This window comes from Pygoscelis adeliae, unplaced genomic scaffold (genome assembly GCF_000699105.1).
Source record: "Pygoscelis adeliae isolate BGI_AS28 unplaced genomic scaffold, ASM69910v1 Scaffold317, whole genome shotgun sequence".
NCBI classification, from domain to species: Eukaryota; Metazoa; Chordata; class Aves; order Sphenisciformes; family Spheniscidae; genus Pygoscelis; species Pygoscelis adeliae.
Window position 1 is genome coordinate 1,517,671 of NW_008825155.1, and position 12,487 is coordinate 1,530,157.

The window sequence follows — 12,487 nt, forward strand, 5'->3', positions numbered from 1 at the left end:
TGGCAACCACTCAGGTCCACATCTACACATCATGCCCAAAAGTTAAATGGCTTTAGAGTTCATGAGAGCAGACCAGCCAAATTTGAATAGCTCTGGTCCTTGACTTTTGCAGTGATGGGTCCAGCCTGATGCTGCATGGACCTACCCTGGGTGACTCAGGGTCAGCCCATCTGATACCTATCCTAGATGCTTGTAGAGAGGAACTCTCCAGTCTGTGCTACGCCACTATGTTGAGGGTGGCATGGACAAAGCCCTGCTCATGAAACCACATTGGTGATACTTGCTGGGAAGGGAGGCTGGCCTTGGATACTTGGTTAGCTCTTAAAATTGCAGCAGTAGCAACATGTGCTTCTGTTTGCTGGACAGCAAAGAGAGAGTGAGCACCTTCAGTTGTGGTGAATTAACCACTTAGTGCTCCTGCAGCTGTGATTTCCCAGATCTGGGGGTCCCCCTAGTTTTGCTGAGATAAATTCATCCCCTCCAGGGGACTAGAAAAAAAACAACACACTTGTGTTGTTTTGCAGATAGCAATGGCACTACCTGTTAGAGGCACAGATGTAAATAAAGAGGGATTTTTAACTGGAATCAGAGGCAATCTTGCTTCACTTCCTCTACATTCCCACAACAAAAGCGCAGATTCAGGTCAGCTGAAACATTTACTGATTTGGGTGATTTTACTATTGGGTTTTTTTTGCTTGCTAAGACACTTCCTCTACAAACATTTTTCTTTTACAATAAAAGGGAAAAAAAAAGAGGGTTGGTTTCAGGCTTTCCTAAATGAAACAGTCTATTTATGATGACACTACAATTAGCTTTTCCTTCAGTATTATCAATTAAAGTATATATTTGGTTCTCTTTCTAACTAGTTTTCTGTTGATCCATCCATCTATCTGCTTGTGTAGTTCATCTCAAAAGGTGCTGTCTATTAAATATATTTATATTTTTTGCTTTTATTTTATTTTTAGATATTTGAAATGCTTAAAACTTAAACAGTCTGTTCTGTAGGGCCTAATCTTGTTAAAATCTGACTTCAGAGGCCCCCAGGGTACTTTGTGAGAAGCAAAATGAGGTACCTTTTCATCTCTCTCAACTTGTTGATGTCCAGTGAAGGAAAAATGCTTCAGAAACAAGCGTACATTTGATGTTTTGTGTAGTGAAGATGACCTTATCAGCTGCTTCCCTCCTTTGTGTCTTCAGTCATCTGTCTCACTGATGGGCACAGCTGAGGACAGGAGGTGTTACCAGAGACTTTGATGGTTATCTCCCATTACATGCAAAGGAGCTAGGCTGACTACTGAAGATAAAAGTCCTCCATCTATACCTAGATCAGACCAGCCAAGTACAGACAGCTTCAATGCATGCTGACTCCATATAATGTCCTGCCAGTTTACTTCAGAAATGATAGAAAGGGACTTGATTTAGGCATGAGAAGACATTTCTATTTCCACTCTTGGGCAGCTTGTCTGAAACTGCCAGCAGGGATAGATCCATATGGATACAGCTGATGCCTTTCCTGTGAGCAATATAGGAGCTATTTCTTGAGAAGATCTATTTCTCATAGCCTAGGCAGGGACAGGGATTGAGTCTATGGACCAGAGGTGCATGAGTTGTTATCTTGTGACCCTCGATTCATTCTGTTGACCTGTCAGGAGTGAGCAGTATTGAATTACATAAAAAGCACAACTATTAACGATGCAAGGAATGATAAGGTAAAAGCAATGCAATTTGACAAGAGAACACTGTCTAAATGTAAAAAGCCTTTTAAATAGTTTCTGTACAAGGTTATGCACTCAGTATATACTGCATTTGTAAGTTATTCTGTATTTAAAAAATTAATGAAAGATATAATTACAGCTGCATTTACCAATGACCTTTTCAAAAATGACTCCATTATGAATCTGTAAGCATTTCAGAATTGTTTTCCAAGTTTCTAGTAATTTTTTTGCAAATTAACGACATCCAGCCCTGGCAATAAAAACCTTGCCTTCTTTCTCCAAAGAAGGGATTGGGAAGCATTTTCTGGTTTCCTAGCAATGGTTTCACTGTGAGTTATGCATAGAGCCGGTTGAGAAGGTGCTGTCCTATTAGCTAAGATTTTATGTGGAGTTTTACCTGCTTATTCTGAGGGACAGAACAAAATCTATGCTGTCTAAAGCCTGTAAATTACCATTCCACAGCTTAGGTTGGAGAACCTTTGTTAAATTGAGCTTAGTCAGAAAACTGACTCTGTCTAAATGCCATCTTGGCTCTTGTATTTATTGCTTCTCAAGGACTTCCAGATCAGACTGTTTAGATGGAAAAAATCAAAATATACTTTTTCTGTTGGCTTCCCAGAGTTGGACCTCGGAAACACAGCTCTCTTCTTTTGACTTCTATCCTTGCAACAAGCAATTAAGAGCTTTCAGTTAGGCCATGGTAGACAAAGTTATTGAGGCAAAATTCATAGTATATTATATCCCCTTTTCCCCTGTATTGTCTTGATAGTTTAGCTGTATTTATTAAAAAAATCCACCTCCTTAATTCAGTGAGCAGACAAAGTAAATGAGAAACAAAGGCACATGGGAATCGGATGAGATAAATGAGATGGTATCTTCAAAGCAACGTAAGGACTCACCAGTTGAGTAGGGAAAAATAAACTCCCACCAATCCCTTTTTCCATCGCTTTCCTTGGGACTTGTTTCTAAAACACATAGGCTCAAAAAAAAAAAAAAAAAAGAGAGAAAAAACATACTCCAGACTGCTGAGGTAATGAGCACACAAGATTTTTCCATCTTCAGCCAACAAGAAGTCATTATCTCCTGTACACTATCTTCTGTCTTGCCTTTTACAGCTCTTCTAGATCAGCTACACTGGATACAGAAATCCACATGTACGTACTGGAGCATTTAATCCTAAGCACTTACTGATAGCTGAACACTAGCAGTTTTAAGATGTTGTAGCTCTTTGCTGTCTGCCCAGCCCTCTCTGTTGGGCCTGGCCACCCCAAAACAGATAGGGTGGGGAGGGGTTGTGTGCATACACCTTAGTCACTATGGAAAAATATCCAGTGATGTAGTTCACACAACTGATGGAAGCAGGGTTCAGCTGCAATACCTGATTTTGCCCAGTCAGGGTTTGTTCCCTGTGATGGTTTGTTTAGCCCATTTTTAATTCCACAAAAGATGAGGTTTTTCATCAGTTCCCAAGGAAAGCTGTTTGAGAGTCCAGTGGAGCCCCACAGATAGCATAGCACAGCACTCTTTTCCATTCCTTACGTTTGCTTACTCTCATAGAAGTTTCAAATGCACAACAGAGTCATCTTGAAATGTAACATAACCTTCATCATGTTGGCTGGTCAATCAAAAAGTGCTGTAGGTGTCCAAGTTGCATTTATTACTGGTGAGCAGTGCTCACAGTGTGCGGTTGCTTGCTAGCTGCTCTGCATATGAGTAGCTCTTATCTCTGAAGGCTGCACTGCAATGGTTGATCAGGCTTAAGAAGCTTTTTATTAGCAAGGGAGGGGGATGTTACTACTTTAGGAATCAGGTGACCCAGAACCATCTCTGCAGCACAGAGAAAAACATCCCTCTCTGTTCACACTCCTCTAATTACATTTAGTATAGTATTGTTTCCATCTAAATTATAGCAATTATATACAAAAATCTTCTTTGAAATCATTTAATTAAAGAGCAGCTAATGCTCTGTGCTTTTGGAATGCTGATATATTGCTTTCCACTTAGGAAACCTTGTTTTTTCCATTAATTATCATTATCATGGAGAATTTCAATGGCAGAGGGGTTTTTTTAGCTTGGTTTAATAGATTTAAAATGCAAGTGGTTCTGGCAATTTTTGTAGCTTGTAAAGCAAAAAGAAGCCTTTTGCTGTCTTGCTGGACAGTTAGCTGGACAGTCTGAGGAACAACGTTTTCCTTGAGATACATTGGCTGCCAAAGTGTTGGGTTTCTCCAGCCCTGTTATCTTCTGGGTTCAGGCAAGCGTTTGTGTTTAATTATGTTCTCCCCTCCTCTTGCTATGTTTTCGGTGTAATAAGGGTCGTATCCTGAACTGGTATAAATCTGTTGGACTAAATGATTTCTGCCTGCTGAGTTGCTGCTTTGTGGGAATGACATTTCAGTCATGCATCACATCCAGGACAAACAAGATTCATGGGAGAGCTGCCCAGCCATGCAATAATACCATGACAAGACGTGCACTCTGTAAGAGTATGTGCTGAAAGCAGTTGTGGCGTAAGAGCTGGGGGGATTTACCCAGTGCCAAGGGAAAGTGGGGAGGGGAGCTGGAGTTAGAACTCCTACCTGAGTACATTTTTGGAGGCCTTCTGCATTGTCCCTCTGTGCTATTTCCTATTCCTCTCTTCTCCCTCCTTCTCCCAACAAGTGCCCTGGCACCCCATATTGCTGTGGTTTCCGTGGGCTGATTTTGGTCCAGGATGTGCCTTCTGTGTTGAGGAACAGGAATTACAGTTTCTTCTGTAGCTTTGCCTGAATGCGGTGGTGTTTCCTATCGCTAATACCCCACAATTGGGACCACACTAAGAAATGTTCTGAAGAGCCAACAACAACCTACCTAATTCCATTCCTACACACAAGTCCTTCCCCACGTACTCATTTCTAACCTGTGTACGCATTTGTCACAAGTTCATCTTGCATTGTATCCTCTCCCCTTCTTGTCAGCTTCTTGGAGCTTGCCTCTGTGAGGCAGAACTTGGATATAGAAAGGTGTCCACAGCAAACCCACAACTCCAGGGTCTCAGATCTCCCCCACCCCCCTTTATCTCCCTGATACCCGTGAGCTGAGACAGGTCTAAATGGGAGAACATGACTGATTCCTGGATGGTCTCTGTTTTATGAAAAACAGCACAATGCAGAGGAGTTTTGGTGTAGGCTACAGTCTACAGGAGTAGTTTGGGCAGTGAGGGGAGAGCAAAGCCACAACCCTGTGTGATTGCAGTGTAAATTAAGATGAACTAGAGTAAAGAATGGCTGCACACTAGGGATACAGCAGGATCTGGATTGCAGTCAGTGCTTGGAAACGCAATAGAAGTTTTCTCTTTTGTTTCTTTTTTGCTTTCATAGAGAAATTTGTAAATCATCTCTCTCCCCCCCTCTTTCTTTTTTAGACTGGAATAATTAAAAAAACAAAAACTGTAATCTTATAAGTGGCTTGGGTTAAAATGTAGGTTAGTGAAAGATTTGGTATAAGGAAAAAAAAACATTCTTTCTCTGCCCTCTAAATCTCACAATAAAGGTGATACAATGACATTTGCTGCTTCGTGAGTGTCAGAAAAGATTTGGGTTTCAGTACATAAAGAATTTTTAAAATCCGGAACTTGTATTTTAGATGAGTTTTTAGGTTCTTTTATATATTCGTTTGAGATAGCCAAGAAGTTGGCATGTTATAATGACAAACCAACTTGATCATTGTAATTTTTTTGTTGTTTATGTGTACTGAGATGCTCCTCCTGCCAACGAGAAGCTGTAGTTTTATTAATGGCTTTTAAAGTCTGGTCACCCGTGTCCCTGCCCTAATCTCCTCTTATTACACACCTCTTTGGAAATCCAGCTGCAGCTGATTGAAAAGCTGCTCCTTACTGAGAAAATCACAGCTGGCCAAGGGAATAGGAAGCTGTTACTTGATCAAAAACTGAACATCTTGCAGACCTAATGCGTTGTTTCTGGATGGATGGAGTCTTTCGTCTGGGTACCTGGCGTTATTTATTAATTAAACCATGTTTTTGCTACGATTTTGCATTATTTGGTGAAGGTGCAAGCTTCCAATATGTAGAGTCCCTTAGTATTTGTGGTGGTGGTGCTTTGGTGATGTATACCATCAGTACTCATTGTTGCTTTGGTCCTTCCCTTCCAGACACTTAAGCATGCACATAGCTTTCCCTGCAGGTGGAGGAGTGCCATGTAGTTAGGATGGCATTTAGAGAGACTTGTGTTCAACAACCAGCTCTGCTGCTGATGTTCTGGTCCAAGATTGGGCGGAAGCCTCTGGTGCTATTCAATTTTATATGATCTCATTTATCACCCCATTAGTAACAGACCTGTGCCTCAGTTTTAAATTACAGCCTGAGTCCTTCTGCCACTATTTTTCGAGTGCTGACCCTTCAGCTCCAACTGCTCCTGTATACTGCCTTACTCAGTACAAGCCTTGTGTTGCCCTGGAATTCTGTGGGAAAATGTGTCATTTTCATCCTGAAAATCAACTTATTACTTAGCTAGGTGAACCATGGAGTGTGATCAGTGAATGCTGATGATGAGTGACCTACTCAAAAGAATTAAGAAAAAACTACTGATAACCTTACAGTGGTGATCACTTATAATTCCACTCCTACTAGCCACAGTCAGCATTCACGAGGTGGAAGGGAGGCTGCCGTCTTTGCAGGTCACTTGCCTACAATCAGTATCCCAAATATATTATTTCAGGTGTTTCTTTTACAATTCACTAAGTAGTAAGTTTGTGCAACATGAAAGTTCAGCAGTAAAGGAACTGAGTCAGCTAAGAAAGGCTTGATTTTGAGACAACCACATCCATATATTCATCAGAATAGCTCCCTTTACATTAGACGCATACTTTCTAGTCTGGTTGTTTATTGTTCTGAGTGATACCTAGCTGTCTGTATTAGACTTGGGGCCCATTGTGCTAAGTACTAGCGACATGGAAGACCTTCCAACACAGGCTGTACAAGGGGTCAGGCAAAGGCTAAACAATCCTAGGATGTTACAGGAACAGGAAAGTGTTATTCATGACTGATAACATTTTCTGTCATCAAGCTCCAAGACTATGTATTGGTTTTTGCAGCTGAGATTCATGAGAAATTATTTGCTTAATGGAACCATATCTCTGGCTAACTCTGGTTCTTTCTTTTTTCCTCTCCCACGCTCAGAGTTTTTGGACACTTCAGTCTCCGTTCTGAATGGCAGCTGGTCAAGGTGGACTACAAGTCTATCTTCAGCCAGAGGTGTAACAAAGATGACTACCAAACCTGGCATCTGCACAATCAGGTATTCCCATTGTGTAGGGAGGGGTTGAGGGGGGCTCCTTTTCCCATACTCTGTGTTGCCAGGTAGGAATGTATTTGTTCTTTTCAGCAGAGCATATGGATTTTTTGCATCCATCGAGTCACAGTTCTAACCTGTTGATGCTTTACTTCCCCTGAAGCATATGCATGAATAAATGCGGGGCCAGTCTTCTCCGGGCAAGTTAGGGAGATTGTTAACTTCTCTTTGTATGAAAATATTCCATTGCACCAGCTGGATCTTCTTGCCCTCAGTGCTCAGGGCAATGTAAAACCTCACCTTGTGATAGAATTGTAGGAGACATTGAACTCTTTGTAGCTCTGTCAGTGACTCTTGAAAATAATTTTCTTTCACTTTGCCTCTCTTTTCCCTACTCAAAAATGAAAATAAAAACATTTATTCATCCTGCAGGTCCTGCAGGTGTCTGTAAAACTCTGGGGAGCCCTTGAATAAAAGACACCAGAGAAGACCAAATTATTTCATTTTATTCAAGGATACATGCTTTGCTTTTCATACACTCTGGCTTATTTTCATGCTGGATATATTTAGGTCCTGAAGCCACTATAACTGAAAGAGCTCAATGCTCTCTGAAGATTACTTCTGGGTTACTGGCCACCAGTATGATATCCCACTCCCTGCAGGGCAACATAACTAGAGCCAGAACTGTTGGCACTGTGATATTCCTGAATGAAATCCATGAATTAGAAATGAGCATTAATTTGGCAAGGATGTATCAGATAACTGAAGTCATAGAATTGAATAAATGAAAATAATTTAAACGAAAGAAAAGGGAAGACGTGTAACCAGGCAGCCATCTTGGGAATCACTGTTAATGGGAAGGAGAAGTGTTTCAATTAGGTGTTGTCTTTTTTTCTTACTTCTATGCAGACAAATTATTTCTGCATCAGAGAAAATTCTATTTATAGCAACTCACCTAAATGTCAAATGTTTCTTTTAGATTAGCTACTCCCAGTAGTGCTCTTGGAAACCATTGTGTTCAAAAAGCTCGGTATAACACACCATCAAAATTATTTGAGGTCTATAACAGAGCCAGGTCTATCAAGGAAAGAGGAGGGGAGCCAGGACTCCTGGCTTCCTTACCTAGATTTTGTCCCTGCCCTGGTTTTCAGGCTTGGGCACTTCTTCCTGTAGTAGATTTCATCTGGCATATGGAAGAAACCCTGGAGTACATCCACATTGTCTTTTCAGGATGATTCATAGGACTAGATACATTGGTGGATGCCATCTGAAATATGGCATAACTGGGTGCCTGCGATGGCTTGGGCACCCAGGCATTTTGAGCACATTGTCATTAGCATCCCAACTCAATGCTGAACACACTGCACTCATGGGTCCTCCCAAGGTGGCTTTTGAGTTTGCAAAGCCACAAAAGGGAGCTAGACTTTTAGCTCCCAAGTCTCCCAGTGGTATTTGCATGCTTTCATTGCCTTTTGTGTCTTTCGACAAAATGCTCCATTTAGGGCCCAGCTGCCACTACAACTCTCTGTTTTTATTTCTCCTCCTCTTCCTTGGCTGCTGAAGGGGGAGCCTTGTGTCATGGGAGAGAGGAAGATCTATAAAAAACGCAAGCCTGGAGCCCAGTGTTCCCTAGGTCGGGACTATTCCCAAACTGTGGTGTCTGAACCATGTGTCTGCGGTCAAGGGGACTTTGAGTGGTGAGTATGTGACTCTGGGGACTTTTGCAGGGACTGTTCTTGTAAGCATTGGCAGTGGCCGAGCTACTGCCAGGACAGAAAACCTTGCAGAGAAACTGGGTGTCATGCAGCTTTGTGGCTGTGATCATACCATACAGCATAGATGTGATCCCCATACCTGTTGTATGAGGGAGGTATTCCCTGCATCTGCAGGAGAGATTTATTAATCTCCATGAGAAATCCAAGCCTGGAATTCAGAAGCAGAAAATTGCAAGTACTGATTGACATTTTTTTTTGTCTATCATTCTAGAAGAGTGACAGCCAGGACTATTCTCTGGTCCAAAGCATGTCCCTTACAGGAAAAAGAGGGAATTTCTCAGTCCTTACTTCTAAGGTCATTGAATACCTAGGGAGCAAGCTAGCAAAACATGCACATTTTTATCATTATACCTCTGAATTCTCGGGAACCATTTGTTACTCTTCAGCAATGTTTTACTGAAATTTCTGGAGAAATTTCTGAAAAGGCTGCCGTGACATGACTGTACAGCCCACCCTTGTCAGATGTAGCTACTTGTTTTGCATAAATATTGGTGTTTCTAACTTAATGGGGCCATAATTTCCAAACTGCTTTAAGGTCACTTTGAAAGCAGCTTAAAAATAAACCAGGGAGAAAATGAATCACTGCTTGATATTGCTTGACAATCAGGGATAGGAGATGGGAGAATGCATAAGTCAGGATCTCTGCACAAGGATTTCCTACAGGGAACCTGTGATAGGCAATATTTCAAAGATTTAAGACTGTCAATAGCTGTGATGTTTGAGCTTAAATGATCAGAATGTCATTTAAATGGAGTTCAAAATACTCTGAAAGCAGATCAACGGAGAAAACATTTTCATTTTTATAGTAGGTTATCAGGATCAGTGTCTGATCTGGTATCAGTGTGATTTCTGAAAACTTCACTTACCTTCGAATCCTTCCTGAAGAGGTGTGAGGCATGAGATCTGCACACTTATTTGGACTTAGGCCAGCTGAGACTCACAGTTCTTCTTAGAACACGGACACACTGAAATGCAGCAAAAATTAATAAAAAATATAGACCAGAGTGTTTTCTTGAATATTGGAGTAGTTTGGCTCTAAGAGAGGTTTAGAGATACAGAGCAGAGATTTTCACCTTATTTGGATGGATGTTTAACTCATTCCTAATGCCAAAATTACATCTGAGACTCCTTAGCTTGATTCAGGAGATCTTTTCCCTTTGTTCTCATCATGGGAACTTGCAGGATGAACAAACTGTCTTGCCCTGCACTATCTGCCTTTGGCATTGGCGTATGCCTCTGAGCTGAACCAAGCACCGATCTCCAGAGATGCTTATGAATTTGCTCTTTTTTTCTTTTTTTTTTTTTTTTTGCGGCTTTGTGCCTCACCAGCTTTCTGTTTTCACAGTGAAGCTTGTTTTTTCTAAGCTGCAAGTGGAAAACTGTGGTAGCTAAATTGGCCTTAAGTGCTGTTCTACCTTGAAAAGGGTCTGCATCAGAATGCGCCTTTTCAATCAATTGACGTGTTCCTTGCATGTGTTCAGTATCATTTTTGCTTAACTTTCCCACTAACATGAGAGATCATTGCTGTTAACCTTGTGTCATGGAGGCTCACATAATCAAATTAGGCAGGTGAGAGATTAAAAAATAAACTTTATTTACACCAAAATTGTTTAGCAGAAAACTAACTAGAAATGAGGTGTCAACTCTCCGACAACATCAGTAAACCACAGGTTCAGGATGGTGTGTGAGAGATTAATAGTGCACAGCCGGCTTTAGAAATGAGGATCCAAAGTGTGCACAGTCACTCACCTATAAGGTGAGGGCTCTCAGCCTTGAGGAGTTTCCTTGGGTGGCGTCCTGACCCAAGGGGAGAGTCCCCGACTACAGACCCGCTGCTCCGAGGAGGACCGGCTCCACTTGCCCTCCAGTGGGGCTCCATTTATACCCTAGTCGAATCTGACCTGTGGTCAGTTCTAATTGGCTGAGGGCCTTGACTTTCTTACCCCTCACCCGAGGTGTATGTGTGACCATAATTACTGGCCCAAAGTGTGTACATGGCGGTCAGCACTCGCCACCTTAAAGGCGCGAAAGTAAGGGCGTGAAAAGTAAGGACGCAGTGGTCTTAGTGCCCGCAGTCTTTGTCAGGGCGGGTGCACCTGCCACACCTTGTTAGTCCTGCCAAGGAAATGCAGTTAGAGGACAGCAAACTGGGTTTTGTTTCAGACTCTGCGCTGTCAACAGAATTGTTAACTGGCTTCCAGTTGCAAAATTATTATAGCTGGTGATGGAGAATCAGAAGAACCAACTTCAGTTTAAGGGTGAGTTTTGATGCTGGTCTGCAGGGCTGACTGGAAGAAGGTGTGAGGCAATCAGTTTGAAGAAAACACTAGCAGTGCTGGAAATGGGGCGCCAACCTTCATTATCTTAAAAGTGATTTTCAAAGAGGAAGGGTGGACTCATCTGCTCTGACCTGTGACTTCTAAAGTTATTTAGTCAGTGGCAAGATACAGGTTCTTCTAGAATATGATTCATCTGCCTTCTTTTGGATGTCAGTATGAGAAGGGGAGGTGCTGAGAAGTGCCTTTTCTCTCCGCTGGCTGGAAGAAGGCTCTATGCAGGGAGCTTATGGAGATACGTTCCCACTGTAGGTATCTACAGTTGGAAGGACAGCTCCTATTCTTTCACTTGGTGCTTTTGAAAAGGAAAGATGTCCACTCAGCCTTTTCTGGCGTGGTTCACAATTGCCAGTTGTTCTTGGAAGCACTGACTGGCCTGTCTCTTGTGTGTGAACTGAGCAGGTCCTGTGGAGAGTCAGGGAAAGGAGAAGGGTCCACAGCTGGGGTTGTGTGAGTACAGTGACCATCAGGTCCCAACAGACAGGCCCTGTGCTTCCCCAGTAAGTATATTTGGAGGCTGGTTCTGGTCACAGAGCATCCCATGCTACTAGGTGTGATGACGCCTGCCTTCGAGAGCTGCGCAGATAGGACAAATGGCTGTAGGAGCCCTACAGCACAAGCTGTGAGGCCTGTGCTCCCTCCCAGTTGGTCACAGTGCCCTTGCCCCTGTCTGCCTCATGTTGCAGTGCTATCTGTTTCCTGCTGTTAGATATAAGGTTGACCTGAATTTCAGGGGCATAAACCATGATCCCGGGCCCCAGTTCAACAAATCCTCATGAATCAAGATCAGGGGTGACTCCTGCCAACCCTCGCAGTCATTTCCAAAAGCAAACCCTGGCCTTTTTCTGACAGAGAGAATGGCAGAAGGAACTCAGAAGTGTTATTAAAATGCTTGCTGATCTTTCTTTTCCCTCCTCCTGTTTCTTTATTTACTCTGTCAAGATAGCTTTCCTGAGAAAGACAGCGCAGCAGCTGGACTTGATTATTTCCTTAACTTATGCAAACCCTGGGGCTTATGAGAAGGAAGGTGGGCAGCATGCAAGGTTTTAATATACATTTACCAGAAGTTAATGAACAAGCTCAGAACCTTGAGGGCATACAGCAATGTTGTCTTTAATTTTATTAAATATTTATGCAGCTCTTTTCTTCTCTGGGGCAAAGTACAGCTCCTCCTGAATATTTTTAATTACCAAGTCACTACCAGGCATTTTTGACTGTGCAGGTCGGACCCACTGAGAATGATTAAATTGAATGTTGAGAGAAAGAGCATTAGGGAATCTCCAAACCTTTTAAAGTAGCTTGCAGAATTTTTGCCCTTCAAAAAGGAAACAGTAGCACTGTTTCCTGGGTCACTGGGGACGTAGCACAATTTT

The 12,487-nt window shown here is 42.3% G+C and overlaps 1 protein-coding gene across 1 annotated transcript in view; it reads left to right on the plus strand.

The window, feature by feature from the left end:
- SORCS3 (sortilin-related VPS10 domain containing receptor 3) overlaps nucleotides 1-12,487 on the plus strand; it is a 224,577-nt gene that overhangs the window by 181,028 nt on the left and 31,062 nt on the right. The window contains exons 16-17 of the mRNA XM_009328454.1: nucleotides 6,892-7,009; nucleotides 8,567-8,700. Coding sequence (XP_009326729.1) covers nucleotides 6,892-7,009; nucleotides 8,567-8,700 — 252 coding nt within the window. The remainder of the gene's footprint in view (nucleotides 1-6,891; nucleotides 7,010-8,566; nucleotides 8,701-12,487) is intronic.